The sequence below is a fragment of the Equus quagga genome, chromosome 18 (assembly GCF_021613505.1).
Source record: "Equus quagga isolate Etosha38 chromosome 18, UCLA_HA_Equagga_1.0, whole genome shotgun sequence".
NCBI classification, from domain to species: Eukaryota; Metazoa; Chordata; class Mammalia; order Perissodactyla; family Equidae; genus Equus; species Equus quagga.
The window spans coordinates 3,973,766-3,998,760 of record NC_060284.1 but is presented as its reverse complement, the minus strand read 5'-3'; the positions used below and the strand labels follow the sequence as shown (position 1 = coordinate 3,998,760).

The 24,995-nt window shown below is 47.4% G+C and overlaps 1 protein-coding gene across 2 annotated transcripts in view; it reads left to right on the top strand.

Annotated features, from left to right (window-relative positions):
- The window catches only part of JAK1 (Janus kinase 1), a 122,402-nt gene that overhangs the window by 71,362 nt on the left and 26,045 nt on the right, over positions 1-24,995 (top strand). Inside the window, exons 2-8 of one of the 2 annotated variants that reach the window (XM_046645229.1) lie at positions 2,809-2,891; positions 5,281-5,479; positions 8,765-8,888; positions 13,371-13,524; positions 17,497-17,660; positions 19,580-19,922; positions 21,443-21,628. In XM_046645229.1, the coding sequence (XP_046501185.1) occupies positions 2,886-2,891; positions 5,281-5,479; positions 8,765-8,888; positions 13,371-13,524; positions 17,497-17,660; positions 19,580-19,922; positions 21,443-21,628 (1,176 nt within the window). In that variant the 5' untranslated portion in view covers positions 2,809-2,885. Of the gene's footprint in view, positions 1-2,808; positions 2,892-3,853; positions 4,010-5,280; positions 5,480-8,764; positions 8,889-13,370; positions 13,525-17,496; positions 17,661-19,579; positions 19,923-21,442; positions 21,629-24,995 lie in introns of those variants that run through there. The other variant, XM_046645230.1, reaches the window with a different exon arrangement.

Below are 24,995 nucleotides of genomic sequence, written 5' to 3'. Positions count from 1 at the left end.
AAAGTGGATCAGCAGTCCTGCATGTGTTAGAATGGTGCCTAGTGTATCTTTCGAGTGCTGTGTGGGTGTTTGAAAATTTTTATCATTAGAATGTTGGTTTTCTGAGAACAGGATTTTGTTGTTATTGAACCAGTATACAGAAACATCATAGTAAATGCATATTGTCTAAAATTCTGTAGCTGATCTTGTTTTCTCAGAGTTTACTCTCTAGGCTAAGCATCACACATTGATACCATGTTATTGTCCTGTCCAGAAATAATGGAGGTCAGAGTGAAAATTAGATACAATGTGATTTCAGTGTAGTGTTGTTTGCAGTAGAGAAAGAATAATGGAAAAACCAAACTCTCTTTGATTACAGGTTTTCATAGAATCCTAGTTCTAAAAGAGTCCTAGTGATTTTAGTCTGACTCTCAAATCTTGTGTGAGGCTCAGAGCAACCCCTGACTCCTGAGTTCAGTAATGGGTGATCTGATGGCACATCTTAAAATCCTCTGTGAGTCTGAAAAGATTGGTGTCGTGACGCTTCTGAGCGAGCCTGGGCCTGAGGGGGCTCGCAGGGCTCTTCCTGCTCTGAAAGGCTCTGAGTCTGTGGCCCTTTGCTGGTTTGGGGCAGGCTTCCTGATGCTCCAAAGCATGGAGTCAGTTTTGATTCCTTTTTAGCAGCAGCATGTAATGGTGCGCTGCAGGAAACCTGGGCTAGAAGGGCCCCAAGCCTGCTGTGGGCAAGTGCTGCCAGTGGATTGGAGTGCTCCTCTCCTCTCCAGGGCCTTTGCATATGCTCGTCCTTCACCCAGGCTGCTTTCTCCCCACCTCCCCAGACATCCTTACATCTCAGCTGCATATTACTTCCCTCTTGAGCCCCAGGCTAGATCACTTTCCTTTTTTTATATGCTCTGTGTTTTTCCTTCATGGCATTTTAAGATCTTTATAGTAATCTTTTTCTGTGCATCTTTGTTTCATTCCGTTGGTCCCATAGATGTAGGCAGGGGCCATATTGCTCTGTTTCTTCATTGTGGCCTTCTGGTACAGCTCAGTTTCTGGCATGAAGAACTGCTCAGAAATACTCGTTGAATAAATCTCCTAAATACGACATTTGAAACCCTGCTTCTAAGCTAAAGCAAGGCATTAGCATGCAGCTAATTTCAGACTGCTGCTTTGACGCAGGTCAGGATATTTATTCACATAATTAAAATGATTATGTTAAATTTTTTTAAATTTAATTTTTATTGGGTTAATGATAGGTTACAATCTTGTGAAATTTCAGTTGTACATTATTGTCAGTCATGTTGTAAGTGTACCCCCTTCACCCTTTGTGGCCACCCCCCACCCCACCTTTCCCCTGGTAGCCGCTAAATTATGTTAAATTTTTAAAAGCCCAAAGCATAGTGATTTGTTCTTTTAATCTTGTTAAAATTGTCTGTCGGGGCCGGCCCCATGGCCGAGTGTTTAGGTTCGCACATTCTGCTTCAGCGGCCCAGGGTTTCACCTGTTCGGATCCTGGGTGAGGACATGGCACCACTCATCAGGCCACGCTGAGGCGGCCTCCCACATGCCACAACTAGAAGGACCCACAGCTAAAGAAATATACAACTATGTACTGGGGAGATTTGGGGAGAAAAAACAAGAAAGAGTCTGTGTCAAAATAGCGAAGTTACAGTTGTCACATCAAAATTCATCCTTGTGTCCCCTGCCTGGCCTCCTGTCACAGCACATGAGCACTCAGCAGTGTTAGCAGCAGAGTTAGCAGGGGGTACAGAAGATGACATCGTGACCCACTCACTTTGCTGAGTTCACGCTGCTTTTGTGTTTTCATTTGCGCTGTCTCCCGCTTTGATTGCAAGGTCCTGTGAGAATGCTGGCTTTGCAGCCCAGAGGTGACCCGTCCTGCCCGTCACCCCTTCCCAGTCCCCTCGCAGTTAGGCTGCCATGGAGCGCCTGGGCCTGTGCTCCTCCTAAAGCTGGAGTCTGATACAATGTGTTGAATGACTGGCAGAAAACTGACACAGTTATCTGTATTAACTTGGAAACCACTTTCAAATCACCAAGGGTGGTTGCTCCTTATTTACAAAAATAATTTGATTCTACTGTTAGAAAAGAGAATTTGTGAAAAGCAAGAAGGAGAGTTGTGAAAACAATACAGAGCTGTGGGTGTGAGTGTGGGTGGTGGTGAGGATGGGACCAGGGACTGAAGTCCGTGGAACGCGGTTGCTATTCTTGTGTAGCGTGAGTTCGGCTTTGAGGTGAGGCTGGGGAGATGCGCAGGAGCTTTGCTTGCTGCTGAAGTTTCCAAATAAGAATGGCTCAGAAAATGTTGGGTGAGCTGAAAGCATTGCTTGTCAGATTTATCCCCAGGCCCTCCCCCTGTCGCTGGACCTTATGTTGTTCCACCATTAAAATGAGGGCGGGGCAGACCGGGTGGGGCGGAGGGTAATTCTAGAGGAAAGGGAAATGGGAAATAAAAGTCCTCGGGCATCCTGAACCGCTGTTCACAGCCTCGGGAGAGAGGCTGTTGACTGGAGAGGCGCATGGTCCTCACTTAGGCTGCACAGGACGCTCTCCGCCGGGGAGCACAAGTCCTGCCTTCCTTTCCCGGAGCAATGAAAATAGTATGTCCTTTGATGTTGACACCCTGACCTGCCTCTCTGTCCTCTCACTGTCCTCATCAGTGTTTTGGTTTTCTTCCTTCTTCCTCCCAAATGCTTTTTCCTGCCTGTTTATGGTTTGGACTGCTTCCTTAATGAAAGTGTCCACTTATTTTCTGATGCAATTGCCTCTGCAGCCGATTGATTTATTTATCTTTGTCTTTAGCTCAGCTCTGAAGAGGCTTTGGAAAGTAGAGAAGAAAATCCAGTCTGCTTTTTGGGGGACATTGGACAGCCGAATAAATGCAGGTAAGTACATCTGCATATTTTTTTAAAAAGACAAAAAGGAAAATAGCTTTTAAAAAGAATAATAAAGCATCTTAAACCTGTAGGGCTGTCTGTACTCTAATTTTAAAAAATTGATATTTTAATTGTTGTTCATTCCAAATGTTGAATGTACTGGTTTAAAAAAATCCCCAAAGTACAAAATTATGGGAAGTACAAAGTAAAAGTTAAATCTCCCTCGTAATCCCTCCTCGATATTCACCCCCATTAACAATTTATGGTCTATTTTCCCAGGTTATACATATACATAACCAAAAGGGTCATAATATATCGTGTGCTTCTTTTCATTTTGCAGTAGGTCACGTGCATCTTTCAGTCCTGGTTCACATAGCCGTGGGTTATCCTTTGTCACAGCTGCGTATTATTGTCTGTGTTGCTATGCCTTATTCTGTTTAGGGAGTCCTCTGCTGTTGCACTTTTTCGTTTCCTCTGTTGTAAATGGTGCCATGTCTTGGACGTCTATGATTATGTATACTCGCCTCATGGTTTCCTTAGGGTGAAAGGGTGTAACACCGTCTTTGAATTCTCCCCCTGCTGGGTCTGCATAAAGTCTCGAGGACAGAGGCGTGTCTTACACTGTGAAGCAGTCTTTGGCTTCTCTGCTCTCTGTCTCTGTTTTTCCTTTTGTGGTGGAGTTGGGGCCCAGTGCTGGGTTTTAAACCACCTTACCTGACAGTTGATCTGAACCCCAGGAAGTGATGAGTTTAGTCTTTCAGCCTGGTTTCTGGAAGAGTCTGGTTTTCAGATTTATTTTGGAGATTTAAGGATAGAATGGAAGGCCTCTCAGTTTGTAGCATTTAGGGTGTCTAGTTCATGTCTCCCCTGTAAGCATGTCACCTCACCAGGCAGCTGATAGAACGAGCACGTGAATTTGGTGACGAGAACTGTGACTGCTGTCCACCTCTCTGACTTGCCTTGTTTTGAGGCGCTCCCTTGGGTCATTCTGCAAGCACCTGTTGTACATAAGGCTCTGTGCTGTATCCTGGGGATACTGAGATCAGCGATGCAGTCCTTGTCCTGAGGGAGCTCCCACCACTTGTGAGTGAGAGAGACACACACACACGTGGATAAGATCATCACAGGTCAGTGGCATTAAGGCAGTGTGGGGAGTTTGGGAGGGGGCATCTAACTTAGGGGATGGGGTGGAGCTTCAGAGGGGGCTTCCTGGAGGAGGTAATGTCTGAGCTGAGTTCTAAGGAAAGTTGAAGTGTGCCATGAAGGGGGTGGAGTGGAAAGGCATTCCTGGTAAACAAGCAGATGGCCACATTGCAAGCATGAAGCATGCAGTAAGAGGCTGGCAGTGATAGAAGGGGAGGCTCGTGGCTAACTGGCCAGGTGGCGGAGGGCCTCTGTTAGGAGTTTGAGATTGGTCTGTACGTTAATGAGGAGCCTTTGGAGGATCTGGTCTGGTTATGGAGACTTTACTTTGGGGGCTAAGTGAAGGTTGGCTTGGCAGGCAAGAGGAAAGTAGGAACCTGGGGTCAGGGAAATGAGTTTGTAGACCCTTGGTTGGTTGGGTGAGGGGAAGAAAGAGTGTGTAGTGCTTTCCCTTGTCCCCCTCCTTTCTGGCCTTGCCTGAGGCAGAGCTACTGAGCTGGGGTCCTTGATCCTAACTGCCTTCCCTTTGGAGGGGGCTCACAGGAGTGGCTGACTTGCAAGCTTCTAACCAGTGGCTTCTGACCTTTTCAAAGCAAAGCTTCCTGCCCTCATTCTGCTGCCACAGGGTGCTGCCCATCCTCCTGGCTGCCTGTGGGGTGAGGGACCTGGCTCCATCCATTAATTTTCAGACCCTTCCATGTGGCTCAGGAACATGAATGGTCGTCCTTTGTGTGCACTTTCTCAGAGCCAGCCACAGGCCAGGCTCTGGAGCAGGAAGATAGGTAAGACATGGTTGACCGCTCATGGAGTTCGCAGTTTAGTGGCAGAGAGACACAAAATTAAAAGACACTGTGATCCGTGCCATAGTCTGTTCAGAAATTAAATGATTCCAGTAGAGGTAGCAGCAGTGTTAGTAACGGTAACATCAGTGGTTCCAGAATGAGCCACAGTTTTCAACTACAACTTGTGTGCAAATAGAGAAAATAAATTTAAGCCGTGTCTAAAATGATTCTGATTTTTGAGAATAGGGTCTGACCATAATTGATTAATTATGCAATTAATTGCATAATTGATTATTTTCCATAGTTTCCCCTCTCGTAAGCTCTGCTGATTTGATTTTCAAGGAGGGAACGGGCAGGGAGAGGTGCTTATCAAATACCATGTGTTTTTGCCTGCTCCCCTTCCTAACACTCTTTCTGACCACTGAAAGTTTTAGCAGGAGTGACCACATGGTCTTGTTTTCTTTCCGTTACAGTATCTAAATATAAAAGAGGACTGCAATGCCATGGCTTTCTGTGCTAAAATGAGAAGCTCCAAGAAGACGGAGGTGAACCAGGAGGCCCCGGAACCAGGGCTGGAGGTGCTCTTCTACCTGTCGGATAGGGAGCCCCTCCGGCTGGGCCGCGGGGAGTACACGGCCGAGGAGCTGTGCATCAGGGCCGCGCAGGAGTGCTGTGAGTGCTGGAGGGCCGCTGGGCCCATCCCAGAAGCCCCTGTCTGCCCCGTGCGCCCCGCTGAGCGGAAAGGGCTGTGGGCTCTGGGAGTCAGTGGTTCCGCCCCGCTTCTGCCACTTACTAGCATCTGACCCTGGGCTAGTGATTTTAATTGTGAGAGTTTCATTTTTTGTTTTCTTCCTCGCAAAGTGGTTTGTTCCTGCTCCGGCACAAATGGGCTGTGGGATGGATACCAGGGCTCGGGCGGGCCTTCTGTGGAGGCTCAGCGTTTGTCCCCCACACCTGTGACACTGGAGCAGTGTCAGCACTGAGGGAGTAAAGCCCCAGCACAAGGCTGCAGGCTCAGTCAGTCGTGTTGCTCAGCGTGTTGGTAGTCTGATTCAGAACTTCTGAAAAGGCCCATCCATCCTGCTGCTGCAGTGACACCCCTCCCCCGACACCCGGGTGATGCTGAGTTGAAGTGAGAAATTGAGTGTCGCTCTGTGGCTTGGTCAGATTGCCAAGCTGTGAAAGGGCCTGAGGATGTGAGCAACACAATCCATTTTGTTGAAAGTGAAGCTTGTCTTGCTAAAGTTAGCCTGTTGTCCTCAGAAGGTGGGAAACCAAACTAAATAGCCTCTTTGTTACTCTTTAAACTTGGAGTCCTTGGCAGTTTTTGCCTACCTACTTTTAAATAACAAGTAAAGTTAATAAAGGTAAATCATAGAAACTTAAAGATCTGATCCACTTCGGTCACGGCGAGGGTTGTACAACTCTACAAACACCCAGATTTGTTCACTTGTATGCTTAAAATGGGCAGGCTTTATGGTAAGTTACATCTCAGTGAAGCTGTTGTTAACACATCAACTCATTTTATGATGATGGAGTAACAGCTATGATGGCAGACAGTCTGATCCGTGCTTTGGGCTTTATTTACATCATCTTTAACCCTCAGGATGGCTCTGTGGGGATAGTATGGTTATTTCAAGAATCACCTACCTTGTTTGTAATACAGCTTGTCTAGAAAACGCACTTCCTTTCCTATATCTATCTTTCTCCCTAAAATGCTTTAAATATCAGAGTTCTAATAAAGGGGAGAGGTTGGTGCTACAGGGAGGAGTGTCATAGACTCTCAGAGAAATGTTGCAAAAATTTATTGATTTTAAAAATACATGAATGCAGAATGCCCCATATTCCTGTAGCGCTCATTATTATTATAGTAAGTGCTGTTTGGGGCAGTATGGTTTTCTTCCCTGGTGTTCATCCATGTGTGGTAAATTTTTGTCCCTTTAGCCCCCATTATTTCACCTCCTCAGTAGCTCTAGCTTGGTTTGAATCCTGACTCGGCATTTTATTGGCTGAGTAGCCTTGAATCAGACTAAATCTCAGGAGGCCGCAGTTTCTTTCTCTGTAAAATGGCAAAAATAATACTTACCTCCTTATGTGTTAGGAGGATTAAAACACAGCAAATTAGAGTTTGTTAGCCTGACGCCTGACACTTAGCCCTCTCTAAATGTTAGTATTGTTGTTGTTACTATTTGATACTTTTATATAAAAAGGTATCTTTGATCTTCCTGCTTATTAGTACTAATACTGTTAGGATCAGACCTGTGGTAGATTTACAGACAGATCCTGATGACGCCTCGGATATGTGTGGGTCCGTGCACATTCAAATACAGATGCGTGCAGCAGCAGGCTGGGTTTGCAGGCTGGTCCCCGAGAGCCAATTTAGGAATGAAAAGCTGTAGTAAACCTGCAGCAGAGTCCTAACCATACTGGATCCAGTGCCGTTTGCCGTTGTTCCCAAGTGAAATGCTCTCAGACGTCTAGCTCCATCTTCTCTGTTCTAAGGAGGAGTGTAACTTGTGAAGGCGGAACTCCCAGGTGGCTTGAGAGGCAGGAGTGGAGGTGTTCAGCAGAGGCACTGAATGCCAAGGTGTTTGTCACTTCCTAGCTCCGTGTGTGCCTTGGAGAGAGGCCCTGCTTCGGCGGGCGGGCCAGGGCCCCTGTAGCATCAGCCTTACTTCAGATGTCTGACGTGGGAAGCACATTCTCATGAGTTTTTTGGTTAAGTTCACTGTATCGCAGTTTGAGACCTGGCCACACATGAAAATATCAGTAATAATTGATTGTTTGCCCTCGTTTTCCTCCACACCCCCATGCATGTAGATTACAGGTCTTTGTAATTTTAACCATGGGCTCGGAAGTGAGTGGACAGGTGCTTTCCTGGTTCATAATCTCCCTTATCTTGCTGATCATTCATGTATAAAGCAGACGGTTTGTGGGGTGGGGGAGCAGGGAGCGGTTCTGGACCGCCTTCATTAAGTGCATATCTTCTTGCTAGTTAGCTACTAATAAGAAATTTTATGGTGAACATGATGTAATGTATCCAGAATTTGAAATATGATGTACATCTGAAAAAAATAAAAATTTAAATAAATAAAAAGAAAAAAAAGAAATATTTATGACAGCTATACAGAGTACTTAAGCGTGTTTATTATTAATGGTAGTAGATTTTAGTCACTGACAAAAATCTCTTTGGTTATTTATTCTAAGACACAGTTTCATGTGCTACTGCCAGGTACTTCTTTGCGTGTTAGAATTGTTTAAACATTTTCTGTAGGAGACAGATTGGGGAGTTCCCAGATGCCAAGGCTGTTTCTGACTGTGATTGGCAAGGTGCACATCAGGTGGGACCTGGGACCCTCTCAGATGGCCTTTTTTCTTTTAAGCAGGGTTTGGTGCAACTCTATTGTAGACATTTTAATGAGAAATATCATTAGACGACTTCTTTTTCTTTTAATTTTTTTTTTTGCTGAGGAAGATTCGCCCTGAGTTAACATCTCTTGGCAATCTTCCACTTTTTTTTTGCTTGAGGAAGATTGTCCCTGAGCTAACATCTGTGCCAGTCTTCCTCTATTTTGTATGTGGATCGCCACCACAGTGTGGCTGACCAGTGGTGTAGGTCCATTCACGGGATTCAAACCCGTGAACCGGGGCCGTTGAAGTAGAGTGCACGAACTTAACCACTACGCCACAGGACCGGCCTAGTCTTCTTTTTTAAAATGGTTTTAAGCTGGTTTGCCAGGAGCTGTAGTGTATATTCTGGGGAGCCACAGTTCTTAGTTATTATGGTTAAAACTGCCTGATTGAACATGGCTGAAAGTTGTATTTGCCCTAAGAGATGCAAATGTGACTGGATTCTGTGTGGCTGAGAGGATTCCTGTCTTTGCATATGTCATGCTTTGAAAGCAGATGGCCCAGTGTATTTGTCATTAGTGTCTGATTTGTTCTCTCCTTCCGCAGGCATCTCTCCTCTGTGTCACAACCTCTTTGCCCTGTATGATGAGAACACCAGGCTCTGGTCTGCTCCCAACCGCACCATCACGGTGGACGACAAGACGTGCCTCCGGCTCCATTACCGGATGAGGTGCCTGCCTGGCGGCTTCTGCGGGGAGGGCGGCTCGTGGGCCCAGAGCCCCTTACCAGGAAGTGTCGTGGTGTCTTTGTAGTTTGTGGGTTTGTGTTTGCTGGTGTGAGAAAGGACTTCTTCACCATCTGGAAGATGCGTTGGGTCATGTTCCTCTGCCACATTTGAGGAAAGAAATCGTTATGAGGCAGAGGGTATTTCGAATAGAGTTGGTATTCTACAGCAGTTTTTCAAACGTGAATCATGGTTATGAATTTAATTTAGTGAGTTGTGACCAGAATTTTTTAAATAGGAAAGAAACCGACAAGAACAGATAATGTCAGCGTATGTATATATATCTCTTGTGAATACTGTTTTTGAAAGCTTTCGTTTGAGACATATGTCTGTATGTGCTAGGTGGTGCTGTAATAAAATGTATTTCTTATTAAAAGTTACAGGTGAAGAGCTTGGGGACCCTGCTAAAGTGGTGTCCTCGAAGTTCTGGGTGGGTCTTGCTCTCCAGGGGTGGGTGTCCCCCCAACTCCTTGAGGGTTTTGTCTAGTGCCCCTCTAAGTTTGCTTCTGATGGGTACTCGTCTTTTCTCCCATGTTGTGGACCTTGTTAAATGTCACACAGTCTCCCAGGGCAGCACAGACAGGTGGGACTTCATGGCTGTAGTCTCTTGAGTTTATAAGCACGTTGGTTCTGTACTAGAATTGAAAGTATGTTTGTTAGGCACTAGTTAAGCACAAGTTAGCGTATGTGTTTAGCAAAGGAGCTTATAAATAAGATGAATACTCTTGAAAAGGATCTTAACTTACATAGAAGTGGTTAAACAGTAGGTTAGCTCAGGTGCTAATGGAATACAGGGACGTGCTGGAAATCCCTCAGGGGTCTCAGACGGTATGCTCTCCTTAGTACCTTTTCTTTTTTTGGGGGGGAAGATTGGCCCTGAGCTAACACCTGTGCCAATCTTCCTCTATTTTATGTGGGATGCCACCATAGCATGGCTTGATGAGCGGTGCTAGGTCCACACCCGGGATCCGAACCTGCAAACCCTGGGCCCCCGAAGCAGAGCGTGGGAACTTAACCACTAGGCCACGGGGCCAGCCCCCACAGCATCTTGGCTGCTGTTTCCTTTAGGAAGTCTGTAGAGTTGTTACCAATCCAGAATGGCCTAGATGTTTTTCTCAGTGGAAGCTGAACCAGATCTCCTTTCTTTGAGAATCATCCTAGGGCTGACTTTTTCTCTTCTTTCTGTGCTCACCTAAGTTCTCACGTGAAGAGGAGAGGTGTGTGCTGTGTGAGATTCACTCCCCAGATTTAGGCAAGCATTCACTGCACCCAGCTGCGCCTTCTGCCTGTGTTTGGAGTTGGTTTCTGCAGTGTGGCCGTGCTTTCTGCGGCCAGGGGTGGCTGTGTGAGCTGGCATTGAGACATGCTTGCAGCTTGCCTTCTGGGAAGGGGCATGTCACTGAGTTCTGGGTCTTTCTCTCTAGGTTTCTGCACGTGGCTCAGAATCTAGAATGGTAGAATTTAGGACTTGGAAGAGACCTGAGTCTGCCTAATTCAACTCTTCCTATTTCTTAGGGGGAAACTGATGTCCAAAAAAGAGAAGTGCGTTACCCAAGTCGTTTACATAGCGAATTATCTCCTTGACACTAGAATCCTCTTTGGGGCGTTCGTCTTTGTTGGTCGTGTGAACGCCTCGCCATTAAAGCTGCCTCTGCCTGCCCCCCGTTTCTGTCGGCGGCCAGGAAGTGCACAGCTGCTTCGCTTTTGGCACCTTGACTCTGTACCTGACACTGCGCTCCAACAGGATATTGCTTTGTACCACAGGCTCTTTGAACTTGGGACAAAAGATCCCGCCCTCAGCTGAAACATTTGCATTACAACAAACTACAAACATTTTGAAACCTTATTATCTCACCACTAAAGAAGGTATAATGTGAGAATAAGTGTTGGTGACTATTTCAGTGGAATCCCAGCTCTATTTTGGGAAATACTCTTGTACTTTAACTAGAGTTTTCTGGTTTTAGATAATGATTTTAATAGTTATTGTTTCCTAATATATCTTAATACAAGACAAGCATACTCTGTATTCATTTTTAAGAAAGAAAATATTTTCTTGCTTTTTCATCCAAATGAATTTCAGTATCCGATAGTAAAGCTCTAAAGAAACCTAGAGAGAATTTGTTGTGTGTAGTATCTATATTATAAACTTAGAATGTGCAATCATCTGTGTTAAAATTTTCTCAAAAACTCGCAAGGAAGGCGCATCTCTCATTGATAGGTCTGTCTGTCTCTCTTGCCCTCCTTCCTTCTTGCATTGTTCTTTGTCATTCTGCAGAGGAATCCAGGCAGTTGTCATACGACATGTGTTTATGTCATTCTTTTTTTTCCCCACTGACATGTTCTACTATGAGAAATTTGTGTGTGGCCCACGTTTTCTGAACACTTCGATAATACACTTTAAATAGGAGTGTAGAATTCGTCTTCAATCTACCTTCTAGTTTTGTCTGATTAGCGATTGGGAAGGTGTTGGTTTTGGTAGTCACTGATTTAAGGGGTTTGTTTGTGTTATTAGATGGAAAGCTGTCAGCCTTGACTCGAGGCACTTTGTAGAGCCTCGGCCAGTGCTTTAGGCTCCTTCAGCCTTTCCTGTTGTGTGATCTCCTTAGCCCTGCCCTGTCTGAACATCTCGCCCAAAGGCTTCCCAGCCACAGCGCCCGCAGGGCTCAGATAGCAGCCTCGAAGAACGCCCTTGTTCAGACCCGAGGGCCGACTGTGTCCTGCCCGAAGGGAGTGTTGAGCGCTTTGCTCCACCAGCTCTAAGGGCTCCTTGTGGTAGAGACTTGGCGGGATGCGGCCGGAGAGGCCATGCTGGCACCGGTTCAGGGACAATCCTTCATTGCTTTTCTCTCAGACAGCCTCCTCCCTGCTTGAGATCCTTCTCCTCCTTCCCCAGGGAGCCTTCCCTGCCGTACCCCGTGTCTCTCTCGTCACCACCTTCCCTCGCCGTCAGCCTGCGTGCCCCCGGTCAGAGTGCTGCTCTGACCCTTTGTGTGTGCAGTGCCTGGAGCGTGCGCAGCGCTCAGCTCTTAGCTGCTCTCATCAGCATCCTTTTTAGACCCCCTCACCTGTCTCTTCCAGGCAGACCCCCAGAACTGCCAGTAGATCTCTAGTTATTGTATGAATTACGAGAACTCCCCATTTTGGATTTTCCTCAGTAATCAGAGGAGGTGGCTGTGTCCTCATCCCTTTTTTTCTGCTCCAATGTCAGATTTTCCTGTATCTGCTCAGCTGGCGGATAGAGCTACATCCGCTTTTACTTTCTGCCTGCCCGGGAGAGCTGACCCTGCGTGAGTCCTCCTGGCCTGTGCTCTGTCGCTCCCTTGAAGAGTGGGCTCCTGGGCCTGGGGACAGCACGAGTGCCATCCTCTTCATCAGCCAGTAGCCTCAGGCTTCTCCTGTTCCCAGGGCCTGGTCCTCTCTCCCGTAGGAGGGGAGGGGACAGTCCCACAGCTGTGGTGTGTGCTGCATGTGGACTCCGTGGATCTGTGGTTCTTTCTGTGTGAGAGACACAAAGCCCGCAGTCCAATTCTCCGTCACTTCCATAAGGTACGGGGAAGACCAGCTGTGTAGAAGCACTTGAAAGTTGTAAGACCTTGATTCTGCCTTTAAAATCATTTCCTTATCCTCCCCCCTCCCCACCCACAGTAGACGGCAGCTTCTTCCTCCTTGGTGCTCCTTTGGCACCTTATCTGACACTCTCTTCTGTCCAGGGACAACTTACCAATTAGGCACAAGGCCTAGGGCTCTCAGTATTCTTAGAGGCCCACAAAAGTGTTTTAATTTGATTCAAAATGAGAAAAAAATGAATACAATTCAGTCTGGATTATATTCATCTTTATCCCAACAGAGTGGTGAAGTACAAGTTTAATGTTTTTTATGGAGGAAGGGAAGCCTGTGTGGGGTCCCTGACAGTGTCAGTGTCGTCCTGCTTAGGAGACGCCCCTGGACTGTTGCTTTCTGTGGTTGTGGGTGTGACTGACTGTCCTGTGCATGGGGGGGCTCACAGCTGGTGGCACCCCTGGCATGTGAGTGTATGATGAAGCTAGATTTCAGTAGTGTTAAACTGAGTAAGATAGGTCTGGGATTCAAGGCAGGATGGCATCGTTGAAAGCGAAGGGCATTGCTGGGCCAGCTCCTGGTTCTGTCAGGAGTCTTGTCCTGTTTAGGAAGAAGTGCTGCAAAGTCAGAGGAGCTGTCTTTGTGATCTTAAGAAAGTTACCTTGTCTCCTGGAGTCGTAGACGCGGCTCTGGCAGGACTCCCCCAGAGTGCTTGCTAGTGAGAAGGAAGGACCCCCGCAGTGAAGTGCTGCACAGCTGAGGCTCTGCTCTCGGCTCTCCGGCTCTGATCAGATGGACAAGCAGGGCATCTCTCCCACGCCTTCTAGGGTCCGCTTTCCCACAGTTGACATTCGTTTTCCTGCCTTCCAGGTTCTATTTCACCAACTGGCATGGGACCAACGATAATGAGCAGTCTGTATGGCGCCATTCTCCAAAGAAGCAGAAAAATGGCTACGATAAAAAGAAAGTTACAGATGCAACCCCTCTCCTCGACGCCAGCTCACTGGAGTATCTGTTTGCTCAGGTAGGAAGCTTGGGCGCAGGAGAACCTGGGGTGGGTGAGACGTTGTAGGTTGAGAATTCCTGTTGCAGCTGACTGACCACGGTGGCAGCTCAGAGGCTTATGGCCCATTCTGTGGGTGTTGTCACCACCTGGCACTTGCTGAGCGAGGAGGGGAAGGCAGTTCAGCATGCCAAGGGGCTGGTACCTGACCTGGGCGTGGTTGAGGCTTCATTTCGCCGCATTTCTTTCCTCCCCCTCCCCCCCACCCCGCGCCTCCTGCTATCGCTTCTCCCCAGCAGAAAGCAGAGGGAGGCTGGGAGCCAGGGCACTGGAGGCAGTGGGCTGAGGAAGGCACTCTCAGCTGTAGGAGTGCGTTTGGGGAGGGAGGGTGGCCGCTCCAGGCGCAGCGGTGGGCTGGGAGAGGAGACGCTGGAGGAACGCGCCGGGAGAAGGTAGAGCCCCCCTGAGATAACTGACCTTTCCCTTTAGGTGCGTCCTGACTTTACCACGCAAATAGGTCTTCTGTAAGGTCGCTTTGGGAAGTGTCTTACTGTTCAGATCATTTTATACACTGCTTTTTTTACTCATCCTATTGATGATCCGTCAATGTCAATCAAAAGTATAGATCTTGGTTGTTTTAATGGTTTCCTCACAATTCGTTTAAGCAGCACCCACTTCTCTGAGTATTTGTGTGCTCTGCTGAGGCCCCGCGGGTGCTGTGATGAACGGGGCAGCTGTGGGCCCTGCAGGCATCAGACATGTAGTCGAGTTGGATGAACAGAAAACAGACGAGCAAATAAAATGATGTGCAGATAATCCATAAGGAATTGTGAGAAGTGCTATGAAGGAAAAAGCTTTGTGATAGAGAGTATGGGGAGACGGCTTTGAGTGGGGAGACCTAATTTAAATACAGTGACACATCGCTTACCAACAGGGTGAGTTCTGGGAAAAGCGGCGTTAGGCGATGTCGTCGTTGTGCGAACATCATAGAGTGCACGTACACAAACCTAGATGGTGTAGCGCTGTGTGCTGGTCTTACGGGACCACTGTCTTATGTGTGATCCATCGGTCACTGAAACGTCATTATGTGGTGCACGACTATAGTGTGATTAGAGGAGGTCTGTAAGGAGGTGACATTTATAGGGAATCTCGAAGAATAAAAAGGTGTCTGCAGTTCTAAGGGAGGAGTGGAGAGACATTTCTTCTATGTAGAGCAGAGTTTTTCAAAAGCAGCTCTACTGCCATTTTGGGCTGGATCCTTCTTTGCTGTGAGACTGTGTGTTGTAGGACATTTACCCACACCCCGACCTCCACTCGCTAGATGCCCGGAGAGCGTCCCCCGGTTGTGACAGTCAAAAGTGTCTCCAGACATTACCTAGTATCCCCCTGGGGCAAAGTCTCTGTGGTTGAAAACACCTGGTGTAGAGGGAACGGAATGTGTGGAGGCCCTGAGGTGAGCAGGGGCGGAGAGGAGAGTCCATGTGGCCAGAGGAGAGGAGGGTGAGAAGAGAGAGCAGCAGGGCAGGCTGGGGTAGACGGCGCAGTCTCGTAGGAGTGGGAGTTGGAAGCGCTGTTTTCACCCTGAGGCAGTGGGGAGCTGTTCGGAGGGTTTGGTTTTGTTTCTCTTTGAAGTCAGTGATGTTTCTTGCCTGTGTATGGAAAGTGGGCTGTGCTGGGGCTGGGCATACACTCCGGCTGTACCAGCTGAGATGCGCTGCTGCACGGGTCCAGGGGCGAGAAAATGCTGGTTTGGCTCAGGTAGTGGCAGTAGAGTTGGAGAAAATGGGTGGATCTGCGATTGATTTTGGAGATAGAATTAGTATTATTTGCCAGTGGGTTGGATGTGGAAGGTGAGGGAATTTGAGGAATCAAAGACAATTTTGAGATTTCTGTTCTGGGCAATGTTGGATGGGCATGGACTCATTGCCACGCGGGGAAGACAGGGCGGCAGGTCGGAGAAGGGCGGGCAGTGGCTCCCTTTTGGAGATAGCTATGTGACGTACAAGTGGAGACTTCAGGCGGGAAGCTGAGTATGAGGCTGGAATCCAGAGGAGAGCCGTCGTTTGTTTAATCCCCATTTCTGGACATTTTTGGTGTTTCTCGGTTTTCCCTGTTCTGCTGTCACTGTTATAGGCTGTTGTGAACAACAGCATGCACACATGTTCGGGTGTGCGTCCCTTCTGTGATTTCTGTAGGACCTGCTTTCCCACAGGTGCCTTTGCGTCACAGTTGTGTCCCATGGTGCAGCTGTGGTTACCAGTGTCCCCATGTGTAAGACCTCAGAACTGACCTTAGAGACGACCAAGAGGTGAGGCAGCGTGCAGCCCGGGCGGGTGCTGTGTTGCAGAAATGCAGTGAACTAGCCTTTCAGATGGGTCCTTTTGTCTTCAGCCTCCCAGTTCTATGTACTCACATCTGAGATTTATTCTTTAACCGTTTTGGGGAGGAAGTGTAGAAAAAGAGGGTGCCGTCCTTCAAGAATGTGTTGTTAGAATCTGACCTTTCAGAGTTCAGGAATGAGGTACCTGAGGGCTTGCACCGTGATCTTTGTAGGAAATCACAGCCATGGAGAGTAGCTTCAGGGTTCACTCCGCTCTTCACACCTTGCTGCAGCGTCCTCAGTGGGCTGTGGAAGTGGTCAGTGTCCTTTTCTTACCTGAGAAACAGGAAGTCCAGGGGAACTGCAGCGGAGCGAACCCTCCCTCCAGAACCAGAACGCCCTTCAGGGGAGCTGCTGCCTGACCCACATAGGAGCACCAGCCAGGCTGCGTGGCTCCCTCTGTGCAGGCTGGAGAAGGCGCCAGCATTCACCATCCTTCAAGTCTGTGCACTTTCCATCAGCCGGTAAAGATCGAGCGCGGCTGTAGCCAGGCATGAAGACCCGGAGCCCTGGAGCCACATCTGGGTCTGAGTCTCTGCCCCGCTGCTCGCTGGTCCCTGCCCCACAGCACTTCCTCTTTCCACTTGACTTTGTTTTTTGTAGCTACCTGACGTTACCTCTTTCTGTTTGTTTCTTCTTTCTTCTTGGGAAGGAGTCTCTGTGAGTCAGGGACGTGGTTGGGTTTACTGCTGTATCCCTGGAGCCTAGAATAACATCTGGCCTCTAACTGGGTCTCAGTGGTGGCTGATCACCAAGTGGATGAAGGCAGTTATTCAGCTTTCTGGTGCCTTTGAGTCCTCATCTGTTAGAGAGGACGATGTCAGCACCCACCTCACAGGCTGTTTCGAAGATGAAGTGAGATAGTAAACAAAGGGGCTGAACACAGTGTCTAGCACTGAGGTGAGGCTTTAATAAAGAGGAGCCAGTGTTGACATTGTCATTATCACTCTGCACAAGGCAGGTGGGAACTGCTTTTCAGTTTAGTTTTGTTTCTGAAGCCCTTGTTGGTTCTTGGAATGCTGTGCACCTCCGTCAACGAGAAGGGTATTTGGGGGATGTATTTCATTACTGGAAACTTGAGCAGTACTTATATGTGATAAGGATGCACTGTAGAATGTGGATTTCTTCTTCTTTCTCTAAATCTGTATCAGAATGGGGTGTGGTGGCCTGTCAACTTTATACACCCGATTCCTAGACTAGGATAGCTCAGTGCACATTTGTGGAATTAATGAATGATCACACCCCCGCCAGCTGTCACCTTCCCTTGGCCTGGTGCAGTCCACGCCTGGGACACGCTGCTCTTCACCATCATTGTATGGTAAGTCCCATGAAGGGCTTCATTGATGGTGCTGCTCACCAGCATCTAGAATGGTGCTCGATGACTGTTAGAGGAATGAATTACCCTGTGGAGAACATCTCCTGAGCCCCATCATGCCCACTTTGATGAGAATGAGCTCTGATGCCAGAGAAACTGTGAGTCTCCTTAGGCTCATGGCTGTACTGCTTTTCTGGATGGCACCTCCCTGTGTGGGACCTTCTTCTCAACGTCAGAAACATGGGTGGTACTCTTGAAACTGAAGTGGTGGTTCATTTCTTCTCCCCTCGCTCCAAAGGGACAGTATGATTTGGTCAAATGCCTGGCTCCCATTCGAGACCCCAAGACTGAGCAGGATGGGCACGACATTGAGAATGAGTGCCTGGGAATGGCTGTCCTAGCCATCTCGCACTATGCCATGATGAAGAAGATGCAGTTGCCAGAGCTTCCCAAGGACATCAGGTGAGCCTCCTGCTAGCTGAAGCGTTGATTGTGGGGTTGGTGTTATTTTTATGTGTTCTCATACATCTCAGTTTAACCACCTCCAGCTTTTGGCTGACCTCTGCTTTCTGCAAAGCCCTGTGTGTCCTAATTTTGAATGTTGGCTGATGACCTCAGAAATTTGTACTAGGGTGATAGTTCTGGGCCAGAAATGCCAATCAGATGAGTGGCCCACATGCCCGCCCCTTCCCTCTCTGCCCGTGGTGGGCACTGCTGTCTATCACTGTGTTTTTTCCTTCTGTGCTGGATTCATCTTAAAATCTTCTCAATGTAGCTCTCGGGGCAGTTACTACCACCCCAGCCTGAACTAGAGTTCTCTGGAGAGCTGTTAATTCTGATGTGAAGGATGATCAGCTGTTCCTTAAGTATGCTTTGTGATCAAGTCTTTAGTATTCAATCTGTGTAATTTCCACCCATCCAAGAAATAGTCTTTTTTTTTTAACCAGTGAGCTGTTGGGATTGTTGTAAATGAGGGCCGTCTCATTTTGAAGAGGAAGCTGTTTTTAGCTGTATTATTTGTGGTAGCGGCATGCATCTTCTCGTGAGTTGCTTCTCGGATGTCCTTGCCCTGGACCAGAGTTAGGAGCAGAGCACAGCTGCTCCTCAGTGATGTTGGGCTGAAGAGCTGCCTGGCTGCCACTGTCTCTTTCTCCTGTGGTTTTTTCTCTGGGCACCTCCTCTTTATTTTTTCATAAGCCTCAAGTAAAAAATGAAAACTCTTCTCTAATCTTTGTCTCCATTACATTCATCTAAAAAAGATGATATTTGCTGGGGATAAATTCCAAACTTCACAGTTTTCGACTCTTTTGAAACCATTTGTTCAGGGGCTCCCCTGTGCCAGGTGCCATCTTGGGCCTGGGAGTAACAGACAGACAGGTCTTCCCGTGTGTTGGGCCCCCAGTGGATATGTTCTTTCTTCCGTGGGGGTTTTTACTCTTGTTAAAACTGGCTCCTGGGGGCTGGCCCAGTGGTGAAGCAGTTAAGTGCACATTCCACTTTGGCGGCCCAGGGTTCGCCAGTTCAGATCCCAGGTGCGGACATGGCACTGCTTGGCATGCCATGCTGTGGTAGGCATCCCACATATAAAGTAGGGGAAGATGGGCACGGATGTGAGCTCAGGGCCAGTCTTCCTCAGCAGAAAGAGGAGGATTAGCAGCAGATGTTAGCTCAGGGCTAATCTTCCTCAAAACAAAAACAAAAACAAAAACAAAAAAACTGGCTCCTGTTCCAGCTGTGCATCAGTTTGTTGAGATTCTGTTAGTCATAGATACTCTCCTGTTAGCATGTAGAGGAGTAATAATCTTTCTGTTTACTTGTTGATCTGTGTAATGTATTGGGGACATTTTCACATAGCAAACACTGTCTTTCATGTTAATTAGCTTTTATGTGTTTTTCCCATTTCTTATAAGAACAGTATGAGATCTCTATAGAAAAATCATAAAACAGACATGCAAGTAGAGCATACCAAGCATCTGTCACACTGGACTCCTTTCAGACCGCTGTCTAGCTGAAACCGAGTGTAATCACATGTGTCTAGGTGAGCACTGACGTGCGTGGGAGTGGTAACACTAGCAAGAGAAAACCGTAGGCAAGTTGATTCTGCCGCCTGCCTTTGTGACCTAGACCGTGTGATGATACCTGTGAGGATTCTCGCATCAGGGAGCTGTGTGGAGTGCCTTCCTGTCCTCTTTCAGTCTCTGTCCACCTCCGTGTCCTTACCCTTGTCGTCCTCATCCCCACCCCATCTAACACCCTCTGCAAGAAGGTCCTCCTCTCTCATTCGACAACACGTGGAAGATTTGTAGGCTTAGGCTTGTTTCTAAGCTATTCTCTGCTGATCTATATGTGAAAAAGAGATGTATTTTCCTGCTCTCTTTTAGCTACAAGCGATATATTCCAGAAACATTGAATAAGTCCATCAGACAGAGGAACCTTCTCACCAGGATGCGGATAAATAATGTTTTCAAGGATTTCCTAAAGGAATTTAACAACAAGACCATTTGTGACAGCAGCGTGTCCATGCACGACCTGAAGGTGAAGTACCTGGCCACCTTGGAAACTTTGACAAAACATTATGGTGCTGAAATATTTGAGACTTCCGAGTTACTGATTTCATCAGAAAATGAGATGAATCGATTTCATCTGAATGACAGTGGAAACATTCTCTACTATGAAGTGATGGTGACTGGAAATCTTGGAATCCAGTGGAGGCAGAAACCAAATGTAAGTGGCGCTAGGTGGCTGATCAAAACACGACATCCTGTGTCACATGGTATATTCTGTTTACGCTGTTGGAATGATTTGTTTGCATGTCCGTCACCCATCAGCTGAGTCTAAATAAAGGCCCCAAACCATGTATTGTTCATCTTTTATTGGATCCATGCAGCAGTAGGTCTAAATAAATAAATATTGAGTTCTGTAGGGAAATAGAGAAATATAATAACAGTGTAGATAATATACAATAATATAAATAATAACCGCAGACATTTACTGCATGCTTACCATGTACCAAGTGCTCTTCTAAGCATTTACATGTATTAACCCGTTCATTCCTTAAAAAAAAAAACCTTTGAGGGGTATACTGCTGTTATTGCTGTTTTATGGATGAACACAAAGAGGCACAGAGAAGTTAAGAAAAACTTGCCCAAGGTCATAACTAACTAATGAGCGATTGTGCCAAGAGTTGGACTTGGGCCGCTGGCTCCATGAAGTAAGGTAATTGACTTTTCCATTCGAAGCTTCTCTTTGAAGTGTTTGTAGGATGAGGCAATAGAGCAGAGTGGTTTAATCACATGGATTTTAAACCTAAGCAGACCTGGTTCAAATCCTAGCTCCACTAGTCATAGCTCTGTGGCCTTGGGAGGGTTCCTTCACCTGCGTCAGACACGTTATTCATCTGTAAAGTGGAGATTCTTACCGTATCTACCTCACAGGATTGTTGAGAGAACTGAATGTCGTTTAGCACAGAGCCTGGGATATAATAAATGTTCAATAAATTATTATAGCTGCTCTTGTCATTATTATTATTGTAAATAATAACATTGAAGTCAAGGTGAGATTTATTTTCTCCTCCTGTTTTATTCTCCTGCTAGAATAACAATGCCTAACGCTTACTGAGTGCTCTCCATGCAGTAGGTACTGTGTTGACAAGAACTTATGAAATCTCAGAGAGCCTCGTGAAGATGTAAGATCTCTCTTTTAGGGATGGGGAGATGCAGGCTCAAAGAGATGACCTAACTGGTTACGTAAGTGGCATAGGCGGGATCTTAACCCCGATCTCTAGTCTTCAAGACTCACGCTACACAACATATTTAACCTTATGCAGACGTGTATGCCCACGTTCGGTCCGTTCACATTTGGGAGGAACATGTTCTCTGGCTGTGTTGAGACCGTGTCTCCGTGCGAAGTGTGGGGATCTGGTCATAGATGCACGTCTAGTGGGCAGTTATTGCCCTTTCTGAATTTACTTGAACATCAGAGATTACTATGCAAAGAGTTTAGTCTGTGTGCTCAGTAAAGTCTCTTCCAGGTGTAAAATCCCAGGAATTCCTGATCGGACCCAAAACTGGGACGCCAAGCCCGTGGATGCCAACTCTCCCCATTCACCTGTAAATCCGAGCACGCTGGTTTTCTCTTCTTTGGAGAAATGTAGACCCTGCATTGGTTTACCAGAAGCATTGACCTTTTACTGAAAGAAAATGAAAAAGCCAACTTAACTCTGTCACTTTTGTGCATCTTATCAGGTTGTTCCTGTTGAAAAGGAAAAAAATAAACTGAAACGGAAAAAACTGGAAAATAAATACAAGAAGGATGAGGAGAAAAACAAAATCCGGGAAGAGTGGAACAATTTTTCTTACTTCCCTGAAATTACTCACGTTGTAATCAAGGAGTCTGTGGTCAGCATTAATAAACAAGACAACAAAAAAATGGTGAGTTTGCTCCAGAAGCCATTCAGTCTGGATCTGGTGACGAGAGGAGACTTTGCTGAGCACAGTTATGCAACACAGGCTTTTCAGAGTTCCTGTCCCAAAGAGAAAATCTGATGATTGTCTTATTTAAGCCAAAAAGTCCCTGTTGCTGACACGGACATGATCAGTGTCAGTTTTCAGTTATACTGGCACGTTTCAGTGTCCCTCTTTGGTCTCGCAAATGTGTGTCTGCTTCAGAGTTTGCTGCCTCCCAAAGATATTTCAGCATCAATATTTAATTCACAAAGGTGAGTGGATTTGAAGGAAAAGAAGATGGTGGATGTCAGCGCTTTTCCCCAAGGGCTCCGGTATGGCCTCTCCGCTCAGTTGGGTGGGTCATCTGGGCTGTGGTTGATGCAAAGCCTCTCTTTGCACTTCAGCGGTGTCAGGCTGGTGGCTGTGGCCACAGTGGCAGTCCTCATCATGGTGTCAGGCACACCCAAGTGACTCTCGGACAGAGGAAGGGGTGTTCAGTCTCACTTCCTCATTTTTGCTATCAGTGAGGACATAATCTAGACAGACAGGCAGTTTGGCAGGGGAAGTGGGAGCCTTGCCAAAATAAACATGTTTGTGTTGGGCAAGTCACGGCTGACGACACGTGGAGGGAACGAGGACGGGCTGGAGAGGCGGGCACCCTCACAAAGTGAGGGCGGTCAACACCAGGGAACTGCCATGTTTTGCCTAAAATTTGGCAAATAGTGTGTCGCAAGGGTAACACTCAGTGCTGGGAAAGAATCTGGTGTTGTGGTTTAGGACAGGGGGCCACAGTCTGCATACAGAGTGACTCATCTTTTCCGTACACCTTTTGGAAATTGGCTCAGCCACATGCATGAAAAGCCTCGAAAGTGCTTCTGTATCCCACTGTCCAGGAACCTGGGCTCTGTCTTCCAGAAACAGTGAGAGATGGTGGCAGCGGGCTGTAAATGAGGATGTTTATCCTAACAGTATTTACAGTGTCAAAACACTGAAAGTCACCTAAATAGACAATAATAGGAGAATGGGAAAATAAATCACAATTCCCCTGAGCAGTAGAATATTATATAAACAAATTGCTGAATTTAATAGTTTGGAACAGTGTTTTGTAAATGGAAAAAGGCAGAATATAAAGCTATCTATAGAATGGTACCAATTTTGTTCAAAAAATTTAAAAAACATATGCATATCTGTACACATGCTCTTAGACCAATAATCAGATATTAACAGCTGTTATTTATGGTGGATTATGAGTGATTTTAATTTCTTTATTGCCCCCGCCCCCCACTGGACCTCCCTCTTTTTTAACAATAAATGTACATTGGTTTCATCAGGAGACTGTACTAAAAACCAAAGTGAAGGGAGAAGTAGAAAAGCCCAGACGGATGTTAGTGGAAAATGGAAAATGGAGGGAGGAATGAGAAGAGGTGTGGTTTATCAGCGTATTGGAGACATTCGCCTGTTACGTACTGTGTCCACGTGATCTTCTTCAGGGCTCACAGGAGCCTGGGATGTGGGGATTTGGGCCCCGTTCCCAGGAGGGGAAGCTGAGACCCACAGAGAGCTGCAGGGACTGGTCCAGGGTCCCGGGGTGGGAACGCGGCAGCTCCAGGGCCTTCTCCTCCCCAGAGACCCTGTAGATGGAGAGCTTGGCCCAGCCATGGTCTGGTCTTCAACACGGCCAAACCCTGAAGACGCGTGGCAGGGTTGGAGAGGCAGCAGCCAGCTGGCACAGTTTTTGTGAGCCTGCCCCTGTCCTGCCCTGGCTGACGGAGTCAAGTCCAGCCCCCGGCTGCTGCGCCGCTCGTCCGAGGCAGAGTTCACTCTGACCACGTGGGCCGGCAACTCTGCCAAGCCTCAGTGCTGTGTAGGGAGCAGGCGGAAGGCAGGAAGAAATAGATGTTTGATCGCCCCATGACTCTATTTTCCTCTACGAACACCACCTCTCCCTGTGTGCCAGGCACTTCCTATTCCAAACACTGTACAGACATCAGCTCTTCCTGTCCATATCGACCTGATGAGGTGGGTATAATGTTATCCCCATTTCACAGAGGAGGAAGCTGAGGCACAAAAAGGTTAAGTGCCTTGTTCAAGGTCACGCAGCTATTAGGTTAAACCATTTGAAATTGCCACTATTTGACAACTTTTGACCTGGGTGACTGACGATTACATATGCTTAAACATAATAGCAAGTGAAGATGCTGAGGTTTGAATCCAGTGAAGCTGGTGCAGGGCCTGGGGTGGCACTGTGCGGTGTTCTCTTCACTGTCCCTTTCCCGCATCCCTTCCTGGCCAAGGGATTTCCAAGCCCTTTGATGAGGCAGTACTGGGGCTGCCGGTCTTCCAGGCAAGCATGATACTAGCATGTTATGAAGTCATATCTTGATTTCCCTCTTCTCTCTGCATCTCCTCGATGTCTCCTGCTTCCGTTCAGACTCTGCTCTCAGGGAGCTTGAGTGCTTACGTGGTCTCATTTGTATGGGACTGGGTGAAGCGCCACCCGAGCCAGACCTTGTTGAGTTTGCTCTTTGGGCATCTGCAGGTGGGTGCCAGGTCACACCTGCAAGGAAGCATGCTCAGTGCAGTCTCCTTCCTGAGCCTCCATGCCTCTGCTGACCCTGCCCTCTCTTGGCCTCCTTGGCTCACAACCCCGGAGTCCCCATCCTGTGGCACCACAGCTGACTGTTGCTAGGCCCGCTTACCTCCGTCCTGGCTAATTGCTTGATCTGTCCCCTCTCACCTTCACTGGTCTTCTCAGCTCCATCTGTCAGCCGCCGGCCTCCCCTTTTCCTGAGGCTTCAGAAAGGGGCTTCCTTTCAAGTGCCGTCTTGCTTTCTCTCAAGGCTCAGGTGCTGCTTAATTAAGATTTGTGGGTCTGAGCTCTAAGTCATCGCTTTCATATTTGCCTTCCCCAGGAGGTGCTCCTGGTTGACCCCGAGGCTCCTCCCAGATGGCAAACTCTGCTCAGGCTGCACGGTCAAGACGAAAGACGCTCTCGTCTTCACCTCCAGGCGTTTTTCTGAACCTTCCATCCATGGAGATCCCTCCTCCTTCCCCACTTCTCCCACTTGGGGAAAATTTTCTGCCTCCAAACTCAGGGGTCCCTTCTTTTAATCCGGCAACCTCATCATTATTTCAGGGACTGTTCCTGGATTAAAATCCAGGAGTTTCACCTTGTAGACCAACTCCACATGAGATGCCACATGAGATGAAGCACCTTTTCCTTTTATTTAAAACTGGAGTAGTGCTGACTGAGTCGGTCATTGCTTAGTGCCAAGACCAGGGCACCGCTTGCACACACGCTGCTCCTCCCACCCCCACGTTAATACCTCCGCCACCTTGATTCAGGCTTGCT